The sequence below is a fragment of the Furipterus horrens genome, unplaced genomic scaffold, assembly GCF_987537825.1.
Source record: "Furipterus horrens unplaced genomic scaffold, mFurHor1.1.pri manual_scaffold_1, whole genome shotgun sequence".
Classification (NCBI taxonomy): Eukaryota; Metazoa; Chordata; class Mammalia; order Chiroptera; family Furipteridae; genus Furipterus; species Furipterus horrens.
Window position 1 is genome coordinate 128,615,381 of NW_028327171.1, and position 14,782 is coordinate 128,630,162.

General features: G+C 36.1%; 1 protein-coding gene across 1 annotated transcript in view; it reads right to left on the bottom strand.

Annotated features, from left to right (window-relative positions):
* Nucleotides 1-14,782, bottom strand: part of ACTR3 (actin related protein 3) — a 64,205-nt gene that overhangs the window by 17,943 nt on the left and 31,480 nt on the right. The window contains exons 4-6 of the mRNA XM_090279403.1: nt 12,164-12,288; nt 3,973-4,083; nt 362-457 (exon numbers count right to left, since the gene is read on the bottom strand). Coding sequence (XP_090135529.1) covers nt 362-457; nt 3,973-4,083; nt 12,164-12,288 — 332 coding nt within the window. The remainder of the gene's footprint in view (nt 1-361; nt 458-3,972; nt 4,084-12,163; nt 12,289-14,782) is intronic.

Here is a 14,782-nt window from a genome sequence, read left to right on the forward strand (position 1 = left end):
ACAAGGTGGTCAAATGTTCCTAGCAATAAATCACTCAAAACAGACTATTAAAAAAGGACACAATGAATGTTACAAGGATAAACAAACATATATATAGTTTTTGACATGAAGTAAACACTCAATAAACATTAGTTCCCTTTTTTGTCTTATAAAAGACCTTGAATTAACCAAACACCATTAACTTTTTTGAACACTTCTCTTTTGCTGAATACATAACTTAATTTCCTATGATTTCTAAATTATCGATTCAATAAAGAATTATGATATGCAATGAGGTTATAAAATATATATATTTTTAAGAGTGAATTAAACCAGATTAAAATTTAAGTGTCAAGCATCTCTTAACTGTGAACTTGCTTACCTGCACAGCAATGTACAAGCCTGGAACATTGAAGGACTCAAACATTATTTCAGCAGTATATTCCCTGTTTTCTGGAGTATTCAGAGGAGGTTCAGTCTATTAAATTGAATAACATTTTAAAGAAACAATATCAAATTATTTTGAAAACTTTCTAGACAATTATAAATTAAAAAGTAATTTATTTCAAACGTATTTAAAAGGCATTAAACTTAAGAGGTAAAGGCAGACACACAGATAAAAGAAAAACTATAGAGAATTCAAACAGATTTATACATATGCTAAAATAATGCAGTTATTTATAGAAAAAAAGGAAACTGTATTAGTATGTCACACCACTCATAAAAATTAAACATTGAGAAAGGGAAGGAGGAAAAGAGGGAGGAGACCCAGTCAAACCACCTTGTAAACATGGTAATGACAGACCTCCAGGCAAACATACCAATAGCATTTACTAGTGGAAGAATCCTCATCTAAGCAATGTTTGTAGGAGGATGTACCTGGTCTGTCTATAATTATAGTAAATAAGGCAAGATTCTACAAATTTATGGTACAGCTTCCTGGAAAATGTTAATAAAAGTTACCTAACTGTTAAGCGAGTATAAAATGAAAATGTTTACACAATTCTCTTCGGTTTTAGCTATGGGGCTGCATACATCACTTAAAAACATGTGCGTTAAGTCTGAGGAAAAAAGGACCTACGAAACAGCATTGGCAGTCCTGAACACCAGGTTTCACCTCTGCCTCATCATCATATAATTCGTTTAGATTATTAAAGTTAGAAACTGGGTAAGACCTCTTATTCTTATCAGTCTGATATGACAACCCAATCCTTTTTTATTATCTCTAACATCTAAACTTGAAAGCAAAACTTTTAATTTTAATACAGAAGAATTAACTTTTCGACCTTGAGATAAGCCACCGATTCCTTAAATTTAGAGAAAAAAATTACAAAGAAAAAGAATGATAAAACTTGAATTCATGACATATTAAATCTTTTTTTCAATTTTAAAAGACATCATGAAGAAAGTTTTAAAAAACTAATCAGGAGTACACTTTTTCGTATGTAAAACCTGTAATAGCTAAATGGCCTGTTTTGAACTTATTTAAGAGAGTTTTGGAATTACGTTGAACAGTATGAAGACAGCAATTCATATAAAATACAGCGAACTAAAAAACCAAGGCAGGTAAATTATAAACTCCAGGACAAACAAGTACTATGTAAAATATAATCAGAGACTTCACAAGGAAAAAATACCAATAGCTAGTAAGTACATAAAAAAAGTACTCAAGCCCTGGCTACTGTGGCTCAGTGGATTGAGCAATGACCTGCGAGCCAAGTGTCGCTGGTTCGATTCCCAGTCAGGGCACATGACTAGGTTGCACGTCAGGTCCCCAGTTGGGGCGCGAGTGAGAGGCAACCACACAGTGATGTTTCTCTCCCTCTCTTTCTCCTTTCCCCTCTAAAAATAAATAAGTAAATAAACAAATTTAAAAAAAGTACTCAATGTCATTAATCATCAGGAATATGCAAATTAAAACCAAAATGAGAAATCTTACACACCCACTAAAATGGCTAAAACTAAAGAGAATGACACACCAATTGTTGGGAGGAATACAGAGCAACCAAATCGCTAACATATTGTTGGTGTGTGTGCAAAGAGGTCCAACTCCTTAGAAAAAGTTCTGAAAATTTCCTATAAAACCTATTACTCATCTACCCTATGACAGAGCAATTCCATATCTAGGTATTTACACAAGAGAAATGAAAACACATGTCCTCAAAAGAAAATCTGTATAAGAATGTTTACAATAGCCAAAATATTCTTAATAGTCAAAAACTGGATACAGCCCAGGTGATCATCAACAGAAAATACACAGTAAGGCATATTCTTCTCATGGAATACAACCCATCAAGAAAAAACAACACACTACTGGTATGCTTAAAACATGGATGAATCTCAAAATTATAGTGACCAAAGTCTTATCAAAGAGCACATCTTGTATTTCATTTTATGTAATTCAAATGTAGGCACAAATCTATGCTGAAAAAAATCAACAGCAGTTGCTTCTAGGGCATGGGGACAAGGATTAACCGGAAAAGGAGACATGAGAAAACTTTTGGGGCCATATGTTCTAAATCTCCATAAAAGTTCAGATTAGGTTACACAGATGTATGCATATGTCTAAATCAGGGGATGGGCAAACTACATCATGCATCCTATATGCCAAATCCAGACAAATACTTGTTTTTATAAATACAATTTTATTGGAACACAGCCATACTCATTCATTTAAGCCTTGTCTGTGGCGACTTTCCTGCTTACAACAGCAGAGCTCAGTAGCTTCAACAGAGACCCTGTGGCCTACAAAGCAAAAATATTTGCTATCTCGTCCTTTAGAGAGAGTTTGCCAACACCTGTCTACTCAAAACCCATTGAATGGTAGAGTTAAGATTTGTACATTTTACAGCACATATATTTTATGTAAAAGAAAAAATGTAAACAAAGAATGAATTCTAGTTGACAACTCCATCTGCAACTCATTTTGTAGTGATTAAGAAAAGATGAAATAATGAATGGGTAACTCAAAGATGTCATAAAACAATTACAATAAAATTAATTGTTGAGCCTAGGTTGTGGGTATATGGCTTTTCATTGTAAAGTTCTTTCAACCTTATGTTTACGGTCCAGCCATAAACAATACAGGCATACCTTGTTTTATTGCACTGCGCTTTACTGCACTTCACAGATGTTGTGGTTTTTTAATAAATTAAGATGTTCGACCAGCTAAAAGATTAAGACACGTTATTGCAGTGGTCTGGAACCGAGCCTGCAATATTTCCAAAGTATGCCTATATTCATAAAGCCCCATAACAAAATGTAAAATAGTGATTAAATCAAAAACTATGATATAACTACATAGAGGGGAGGAGGAGAATAAATAGATTTCGTGTTAAGGGTGGGGAAATAAAAGAAAAAGGACAAAATATCATCTTTTTCCACTAGATAGTAGAGAGTGCCTAGTATTTATGAAATAAACAAAAAACAGAAGAAGCATATTGTTTATATTTATAAAATACTATTCAGAAAATAACTCTAAAAATTTATAATGTTTGCCTCTGGGGAACATGAATCAAGGGTTGGGAGAGATAAGAAAGGAGACTGCTGTTTATTTTTTTGTTTTAAATCTTATACCATTTGATTTTTTAAGCGATGTGCATGCACTACTTTGGTAAAAAGAAGGAAAAAAGTTTAAAAATTAAGTTAATTGTATTTCCGTTACCAAGAATTACTAATAAAATATTCAGACTAAAAATAAAAAAGGAAAGTGGCTTATTTCTGGCTTTTTTCTGAACCTTACTGTTCCTAACAAAAAGATCACATATTACTTATCAAAAGAACCTATTAAGTACCTAAACTCTGGTGCTTCAACATATTACTAATTTAATGGAACCTAGAACTAGATGGTCTTAAAGATAGGGCATTCTAACAAAGTCTTTTAGACATACGGCAATTAAATAAACAACAAAGTATGCCCTTGTGAATACACATGTGATACAAACATTAAGTTTCTTGAAAAGTTTCTTTAGTGAAATTACAATTTATACTTACCAAGAGAAAATAATGGTCTTCAGGTTCTGCCCTTAAATATTTAAAGATCACTTGTTCCATAAACCTTTCCATCAAATCCCAGTCTTCAACTATACCATGGCGAATTGGCCACTATAAAAGAAAAATAAAACACAAATTAAATATTATTAACATCAAAATAAATAAAACTACCAAAAATTAAAAACCCAAGAAATACTACATCGTTAGTATATATTAGATGAGGAAAGCATTTCTTAAGTGTGACAACCAAACTGTAGATCATTCTTAGGAGATGCATATATAAGTATTTAGAAATAAAATTATTCATATAACATATTTTTAGATGGTTCAGTTATGGTCAAGATGGAGGCGTAGGTAGACACTTTGCCTCGTCATGCAACCATAGAAAGAATTACGACCAGATCTCATATACAAATAACTAGAACCATCAGAAAATCAAGCTCTATGAAAGTATGACAATGAAGGATTTAAAGAAGCCACATTCATCCGGATGGGTAGGAAGGGTAGAATCACGGAAGAGATGGGATGGACAGGCGATGTGGCTCAGACAAGCAGTGGTGGCTGAGGAACAGATGATCCCACATTCACGTGTGGTGGATAAAAATCGGGAGGGATACCCTGGGAGCCAGCAATTCAACCTCAGGCCAGATCCCACAGTCCAGGGTTCCAGCACCCGGAAGATAAACCCCCATTACCTCTGGCTGTAAAAAGCAGTGGGGGTCAAGGGGACTGAAGAAATTGCCGAATTTTTGGCACTTAAAGAGCCTGCACCACCTTAGAAAATACACAGATCCCAGGGCAGCAACTGGAAGGGTGCCAATCACATACGGGAAGTGAGGGAAGTGACTGGAAACAGGGCGAGAGCTGGCTAAATCACCAAAAGCTAGACAGCGGCATTCTCGCTTCTCCAAGCTCCAAATCATACACAGAGCCACAAAGATGCAAAGTGTTAGCCCCGCCTTGACAATTACTTAAGGCTCCGCCCCAAACAATTTACAGGAGCCTTTGCTACACAGGCCACGCTACCAAGAGAGGGAGTAAAAGCAGCTGTACCTGATACACAGAAACAAACACAGGGAGGCTGCCAAATTCAGGAGACAAAAAAGTATGGACCAAAGGAAAGAACAGAACAAAACCCCTCATAAAGGACTAAAAGAAACAAATATAGCCAACCTATCAGATGAAGAGTTCAAAACATTGGTTATCGGGATGGTAAGAGAACTCCTGATTGTGGCAAAACAATAAAGAAATGAAGGTTACCCTAAGTGAAATAAAGAAAATCCACAGAAAAACAACAGAGAAGGGAGAGAAGCTGGGATTCAAACAAACGATCTGGAACATAAGGAAGAGATAAACATTCAACCAGAACAAAAAGAAGAAACAAGAAATCAAAAAAATGATGCTAGGCTTAGGAACCTCCAGGACATCTCCAAACATGCCAACATCCGAATCATAAGGATGCCAGAAGAAGAGAAAGAGCAAAAAATTGAAAACTTATGTGAAAAATAAAAACGGAAAACTCCCCAAATTTGGTGAAGTAAATAGACATACAAGTCCAGGAAGGACAGAGAGTCCCAAACAAGCTAGACTCAAAGAGGACCACACCAAGACACATCATCATTAAAATGCCAAAGGTTCAAGATAAAGAGAGAATCTTAAAAACAGCAAGAGAAAAGCAGAGAGTTACCTACAAAGGGATGCCTTTAAGACTATCAGCTGGTTTCAGAAAAGAAACTTTTTAGGCAAGAAGGGACTGGCAAGAAATATTCAATGTGAGGAAAAGCAAGGACCCACAACCAAGACTACTCATCCAGCAAAGCTATCATTTAGAATGGAAGGGCAGATAAAGTGCTTCCCAGACAAGGTAAAGCTAAAGGAATTCATCATCACCAAGCCATTATTACATGGAATGTTAAAGGGGCTTATTTCAGAAAAAGAAGATAAAAACTATGAACATGAAAATGACAACAAACTCAGAACTATCAACAACAGAATTAAAAAAAAAAAAAAACACACTAAGCAAACAACCAGAACAGGAACAGAATAACAGGTATGCAGATCATTTGGAGGGTTATCAACTGGGAGAAGGGGGGAGAGAGAAAAGGGAAAATGGTGCAGGAATCAAGAAGCATAATTGGTAGGAACAAAACAGACAGGGAGATGTTAAGAATAGTATAGGAAAGGGAAAAGACAAAGAACTTATATGCAGGACAAGAATTAGGGGAAGGGATTGTTGAAGTGGGGTACCCGGCAGAGGGATGCAAAGGGGGAATTACTGGGACAACTGTAACAGCATAATCAATGAAACATACTTAGAAAAAAGAAAAATATATAATGAAAGCATGTCAAAATGTTAAAAATTATAACTTTAGATGGAAGATCATTGTACTTGTCTTTCTGGACTTGTTTCTGAGCTCCAAAGAAAAAAGAAAAATATATAATGAAAACATGTCAAAATGTTAAAAATTATAACTTTAGATGGAAGATCATTGTACTTGTCTTTCTGGACTTGTTTCTGAGCTCCAAAGGCAACTACTTACTTGTCTAACAATGTATCAGATGCCTAAAACAACACTTGGTAAAAACTAAACTTATCCTCCCCCATTTACACCACACCCCAGTCAAAAGTGTTTCTCCTTAAAGATTCTCAATCTCAAGAAATAAAAAGGAGTAAGCAAACTATCCAAGAGCTGGGAATTATCCTTAATTACAATGTACAAATTACCTCCAATATCTTGTTAATCATTCCCTGTTACTCCTTAAATACCCATTTTTATTGTTGGCAAATTATATATATATATATGTGTGTTTGTACATACATCTTATCAGACTTCTAGATTTAACTATCATTTTTCAAATACCCCAAAAGTAAATATAGAAAGTAGAGGATTGTGTTAAATGACACAAGGATGCAATCATCCGAATATAAAATATGGGATATTTAACAAGACAAATAACCAAAATTTTTCCATAAATAAAGGCAAGAAGAAATACATACACACAGAAAAGAACCTATAGATAAAGAGGCTGAAGAGACACCAACCAAATCCAATGAGAAGATGTTGTTTGAACCTTGATTTAAACAGATTAACTTGCAGGGAAATTTGAGCATTGACTAGATTTCAAATAATATTAAGAAACTGCATACTGTACTTAGGTGTGATATATTTAAAATATATTTACATTTAAAAAATCCATATCTTTAAATGATAAGTATTTGTAGGTAAAATAATATCTAGGATTTACTTTGAAATAATCTGGGGGAAGAGGGGTAGAGAGTATCAGATAAAACAAGGTAGGTCACAAGTTAATAACTTCCAAAATTCTGAGATGGGTATGTGAAGGTTCATTATATTCCTTCCTCTACCTTTATATATAAATTTTCCCATAATAAAAGGTTTTTTTCCCCACTTTTAAATCATTTTTATTTTTCAATTACAGTTGACGTACATTATTAGTTTCAGGTGTACAACCCAGTGATTAGACATTATATAACTTACTAAGTGATCACCTTGATAAATCTCACATCTATGTGACACCATACATAGTTATTAGAATATTATTGACTGTATTTCCTATACGTACTACACTTTATATCCCCATGACTATTCAGTAACAGCCAATTTGTACTTCTTAATCCCCTCACTTTTTTCACTCATACCCCACAACACCCCTCCTATCTGGCCACCATCAAAATGTTCTCTGAATCTATGAGTCTGTTTATGTTGCGCTTGTTGGTTTTTTAAATCCAATTGTTGACAGATATGTATTTATTGCCATTTTATTGTTCATATTTTTTTTTTTTCCGCCTTCTTCTTAAAGAAAACCCTTTAACATTTCGTGTAATACTGGTTTGATAATGATGAACTCCTTTAGCTTCTTGTCTGGGAAGCTCTTTATCTGTCCTTTTATTCTAAATGATCGCTTTGCTGGGTAAAGTAATCTTGGTGGTAGGTCCTTGCTTTTTACATGACTTGGAATATATCTTGCCAATCCTTTCTAGCCTGCAAAGTTCTTTTGAGTAAGCAGCTGACAGTCTTACAGGAGCTCCCTTGTTGATAACTAACTGCTTTTCTTTTGCTTATTGAAAGATTCTCTCTTTATCTTTCGCCTCTGGCATTTTAATTATGATGTGTCTTGGTATGGGCCTCTTTGGGTTCATCTTATTTGGAACTCTCCGTGCTTCCTGGACTTGCATGCCTATTTTCTCCATCAGGTTAGGGAAGTTTTCTGTCAATATTTTTTGACATAGGTTTTCAATCCCTTCTCTCTCTCTGTTCTCCTTCTGGCACCCCCATGATATGAATGTTGGTATGCGTGATGTTGTCCAAGTGACCCTTTACACTATCCTCAATTATTTTTTTGGACTCTCTTCTTTTTGCTATTCTGATCAAGTGTTTTTGTTTGTTTGTTTGTTTTTTGTCTCCTTATATTCCAAATCACAGAGTTGATTCTCGGCTTCATCTACTCTACTGATTCCCTGTAAATTATTCTTCATTTCAATTGGTGTATCGTTCATTTCTGAGTAGTCCTTTTTTATACTGTTGAAGCTCTAAGTATATATAGTATCCCTATAGCCAGTGTTCTGAACTCTGCATCTTGTAAATTGCTTATCTCCATTTTGTTTATAGTTTTTCCTGGATTTTGTTCTATTCGTTTGGTCCATTTTTCTTTGTCTCCACATTTTGGTATCCCCTCTGGTTTGTTTCTATATATTAGGTAGAGATGCTATGTCTCTCAGGATTGGTGGAATGGCCTAATGTAGTAAGTGTTCTGTCAAGTTCAGTGGCACAGTCTCACCGATCAACCAAGCTGGGAACTTGAGGTGCACCCATGTGAACTGTGTACATCCTCCTGTTGTAATTAAGCCTTGAGTTGCTGTTGGCATGTCAATGGGAGAGATTTACCCTAAGGCTGATCAGATGAAAAGACTGGCTGCAACCATCAACCACCATGGAGGATCAGCCTTGCAGAGGCCCACCACAGAGCAGGACTTACTTCAGCCTGGCTCTGATGCCTGCTGAGTCTTTCTCTGAGTATCACTTGTGAGGTGATTGGGTGGTGATGCTCTGATATGGTCTGAAGCTGTCCACTGAATCACTGGCTCTGGGACCTCCCGGGAAGTGGAGGCCACGGTCAGTTGCCACCTGTATTCTGCCCAGGTCCACCTGACATGTGCTACAGAGTGATTTGCAGAGGGTTGCTACTGTGCTGAGCTTGGAGGCCAACCAGGGCCAGCTACTTCTTGTGATAGGCCTGGAGCCACTTAGCAAAAGGCATGGGGCACACTGAGGCCAAGTGGTGCTTGTTTGAGAGATTTTTGAAAAATCTGAAGCATAAGCCAAAACAAGCCATTCATATAGAAAAGTAACTGGAAACAGCTTGGGTGAAGCAGGGTCTCAGGGAATCACTAGGGCAGGGCAAAGAGAGTAAGCCAGGTTGATGAAGTCTCAGATATGGTGCCTGTCTACTGGCTCTGTGGGGGGAGGGTTCACCCAAGGAACAATGGCCTCTGCCAGCACTTCTGTCTGGGAAAATGCTGCCCCAACCACCCCAGTTCTTACCCAGATGCCAGACAATTCAGTTCCTCCCCATATGTCCTTGGTACCTTTCAAGCTGTTACCCCAGAGTTGGAGCACAGAGGCAGTGAGTCCGAGTAAGTCCGTGTGCAAGCCCTTTAAGTGGAACTGCCTGGGCTTCCTGAAGCCCTTTATCGTCCTCATTCTCAGTTCCCACTGGTTTTTACAGCCAGAAGTTATGGGGACTTCTCTTCTTGGCACTCAAACCCAGGGCGGGGCAGCCTGGTGTGAGGCTGGATTACTCACTCCTCATAGGGGATCTCTGTAGCTGCAATATCCCTCATAGGTGTGAGACCAGGCATTCTGCATCTCCATCCCTCCTGAAAGTCTGAATGTGTCTTCTTTTTTATTTCCCTAGTTGTAGGACTTTCATTCAGGCAGATTTCAGGTAGTTCTGAATGATGGCTGTTCTGTAGTTTAGCTGTAATTTTGATGTGGTTGTGGGAGGAGGTGAGTACCATGTTTACCTATGCTGTCATCTTGACTGGAAGTCCCCACAATGAAAGTTACATGTTTGTGCGCACCCACACAATTTCTGTTTGTCTCTATCCCCACTGCCATCACTGTAGTTTAAGTCATTAATATTCCTTACCTTAGCTATTAAATAGTCCAGTCTTCCCAGAATGATGTTGTGTCCCCAAATAATAAAAACAGCCAATATACTGAGTTTTCATTATGTTCTAAGTACCATAACAATTGCTTTATATGCATTATCTCATTAAGCCTCCCAACGTTCCTATACTAAGACTACCCCCATTTTATAGATGAAGAAACAAAAACTCAGAATGGTTAAGTTACGGAACGATATCACAAAGCTAGAAAATAGCACAGCCAGAATTCCAGCCCAAGCAGAGCCTTCAATATTTGTGCTTTTAACCAGTATTTAAACCTATTAACGTTGCCCACAAAAACATAGCTAAATACCACTTTCAATAATCTTATCCTGGTCTACCTACCTAGCCTCCTCACTTCTTTCTACCTCATTCTCTATGTTTCAGGCACATTGGTCGTTCATTTCCAGGCTCCCTCATACTTTGACACTTTCCTTAATATTGGAGTTTCTGCCTAAAACAACTGCCTACACAATTCACCCAACTAACTCCTATTTTATTACTCAACCCTCAGCTTAAAAGATTGACACCCCAAAGACTTTCCTCAGTCTACAAACTAGGTGACTCCTGATATACCCTCCCTGAGCATGCTGTACTTTCCTTTTTGTAACACCCTTAACACTTGTAATTATTTCTTCAGTGTACTCATTTCCACCACAATATAACAGCCCTGACATTAGGAAAGCCATTTTCTTATTTACAGCACTTAGCCAAGGTTTTTATCCATGGTAGTTGTTCATTAATGAATAAATTATGAGAAGAAATAAAGTACAAAAGGAGAAAACCTGCAAATCAGGCAAAGCCAATGTTCAAATATAAAATAATAAATGTCAGTATAGTACGGGAAGCCAGGGTGCTTGGTGGTGGCAAATGTAGCTCATCCCCAGGGTGGAAAACCACTGGGAGCATGGTGGCACGCAGGACCCACTCCACACACCTGTTTTCCCATGGGGGACCAGGCCTGTGTTTATATAATAGTTAAAAAGCTTGCTTTCTGCTAAAGGACTCCCTCATCCTGGACTGAGAACAACAGATGGTCAACGAGTAACCTTGAACCAGTCTCTTAGAACCTATTCTGGGCCAATTTCTAAGAACAGGATGTGGCTAGACGAGCTATCCTTATCATCCATGCATGTGTAACATTCTTTTCTCTGTTGTATAAAAGTAACAATCATATAAGGCAACGATTGGCACATGATTCACAACTTTCTTAGATGTAATCCACCTAAGAAATCAATAGAAGACCGATAAGGCATTGGCAAACTGCGCTTTTTCCTCTAGAAAGTGGCCAGTTCTGTCCCCTCTTCTCCACAGGATTCTTGCAGTCGTTGTGCATTTATTCCCTCATTCACAACGCCGTGGACTCTGTTGGTCAGAGGTCCGCGACAGTATAGGGTTTACCTTTTGGAATAGGTAGGAGTGTCAACTAAGAATAGGCACAAGAAAAGCATCTGGGTTACTATATTTACTCTATATCCTGACCTTTTAGGATTAGTCATAAAATTTTTTTACCTGTATAATTAAGACTCACCTATTTTACTATACATAAATATTCTTCAATAAAAAGGAAGAGGAAGAAAGAAGGATAAGAAAGGGAAAAAGACAAAACAGGGGAAAGAGGAGGCCTTTCCAGATGATATAAACTTCAAAAACAAGTGAAATTGTGTGGTTTTGAATACCAATGAGAGGGAAATGTCTCTCAGTGTGGTATTGTGGAGACAAGAGAAACTCAATCATACTGATGGTTCTGAGATCTAGTGGGTCTAGAAAAGTAAATAGTACTGCTCACTTGAAAAGGCTAAAATTTTCCTCTTGGGGGAAAAAAAAAAAACAAAGTTAAAGCTAAGTTGGAAGGGGCCTAAGGGAAGAAGAAATTTCTACTGTAAAGAGGTTGAGGTGTATTAGGCCTATAATCGAGTGAGATTTCAAATGGCACAATCATTAAACAAGTTAATGTTTTAAAAGAATATGTTATTTATTTTTACAAATCATAAAATATACCTTTGTTGCATATGTTGGTTTTTCTATCGCTTCATCACCAATGAAGAAGTCTAGGTCATCAACACCTTTCATCACCCTCCTCTGAGCTTGATCACCCACTTTTGCTGACTCCTTAATAGCAATACCTTTAAAATAAAAGTTATTTATACATGTCAAAATTTTATTATTTTCAAGTGAAACAAATTTATAACTTATACCTCTTCCATTATAAAGTGCTATTAAACAAAACATGATCTAGAATATTTAAATTGTCAAAATAAAGCACAAAGGTCAACCAATGACAAAATTCATTTAACACAATGAAATCTCAACCCAAAATCAAGGGCTCAAATGTTAAAAGCCAAAAAAAAGAATTGCTCTGGAAATGTGTAAGTTATATTTTTAAAAACTATGTTAAGACCTATTTTAATTTTATAATCCCACCAAATCAACATATACTTGATGGACAATCAGAAAGAGAAAACTGACAAACACTAACAAATGAAAATAAAAAAATTTCAAGGGAAAAATTTTGTTAAATAAGCTTCATATTTCTATCCTATCTGCACTATTATGGCTTAGCAATGTAAATATAACTGATATAAAGCTCTGTTAAACTTTAAACCATATACAAAAGAAATTTCAAGTCATTTAGATAGAACTCACAATAATTCCCTTAAATAACTTCAGAAATTCAGCACAGAATTCTAGACCTGAAACTTGCTACACATTCCTTAATTGTTATAAATTTCTGAATCCTCCTAGTTAAGCGGTCCTTTATTATTATAATCAACTATATATAATACCACATGTAACATCCATAATATGAATAATAAAAATATAATTCTCTGCATACACTTAATCTGACATGCAACTTATACTTTCATTTAGTAACAATTATATCTTTAATTAGGTGGGTAGAAAATACTGAAGGAAAATAAATTCTAAATCCACAATCTACTTCTAAATTGTTAGAAATCTTCTCTAGCAATTCATTTGTAAAGTACATATCCATCCAGATAATTAACTATAAATTTCCTGGAAAACAAAATATATATGAAAATTACTTTGAACCATATCTACAGCTTTTCCAGATCAAATATCCATGCTCATCAGTGGCACTGATTATATCTGCTAATTATAAACACTGCTTGCAGCATTAAAACTGGTTGGGTGAAAAAACTCCAAAATCAAAAACCTTCTTTCAGAAGGCAATTGAATTTTTAACATGCTGTAACTTCTCATAAGACAATGAAAACTACCAGGTGAGTACGGGAAATATCAGGGAATACTCTATAAATTATATACTTGTCTAACCACTATGCTGTACACCTGAAACTAATATGAAATAGCATTGAATGTACACTGTAAAAAAAAAAAAGAGAGACAATAAAAACTCAAAGTGCATATTTTGGTGGAGGTGAAATAGGGAATGGGAACAACCATGATTAGAACCTAAAGTTCAAAAGATTTAAGATTTGTAAGGGTCTCCAACTACCACTCAGCATAGCCACTTAAGAATGTAAGCAAAACCAAATTTTACAAAGATGAGAGTGATACATCAGTAACCTCCGAAAGTAAATGTTTAATCACAACATAATGCCTTATAAAAGATTACAAATTAAGAGACTGCAAAATCAGCATGTTTATGGGTTGAATTGTGTCCCGCAAAAGGCATGTTGAAATCCTAACCTCAGAATGTGACCTGATCTGGAAATAGGGTCTTTGGATTAAAATGAGGTTAATAGGGTGGGCCTAATCCAATGATCAGTGCCCTTATAAAAAGGGGAAATTTGGACACAGACGGCCACACACAGGAGACAATATGAAGACACACAGGGAGAAGGCAGCCAACTATTATAATACAGGTAACCCCATAAAATACAGTTGTTAGGTTCCTAACAAATGCCATGTTATGCAAAACAAAGAACTAGTACAAAAAGGGGGGTTAGGTTCCAAAAGTTAAAAAAAAAAATACTATTACATTTTAATAATTAAGAGAAATATCTTTATTAAGGCAATTTTCATCAAAAGTATTACACATTAATATGAATTTAGTAATGTCTTCTTCATCACTACTAAGCTCCATTAACCGAATGCGTTTTCTTTTTGACAAGGTATCCTCAACCTCTGAACTTTCTTCAGCATTATCTTGATTTCTATGCTCTACTTTTTGCAAAAAATCTGTTATTTTAAATTGCTTGCTTTTAACTAAGATCTTTATAAATTTCATTATATAGTGCTAAGTACTTTTGACGTTCTCTCTTAACCTTTGTGCCCCTTTCAGTGCAAGGATCTTCATTTAAGAAATATGACTAACTGTTCGGCTAAGTCTAGGCCTTTCTTTATGCTTTTTAGAGTAAACTGTTTAACTTCTTTGTTTTCATCAGTGCTATCGTCCCCTAAGTTACTTTGGCACATTCCAGGTGTCATTTCCACCAAAATTGCTTCATCAGTTTCTTCTTCTACCAGCAATTCTTGGATATCTTCTATAGTCATATCATGTTAGCGTGAAACCGTGTTATAGAAAGTACCGTATTATATGGGGGATACCTGTATACACGCCAATGAATGCAAACACCAGAAGCTAGAAAAGGCAATCTCCTCTAGAGATGTCAGCAAGATCATGGCCCTGCTGAC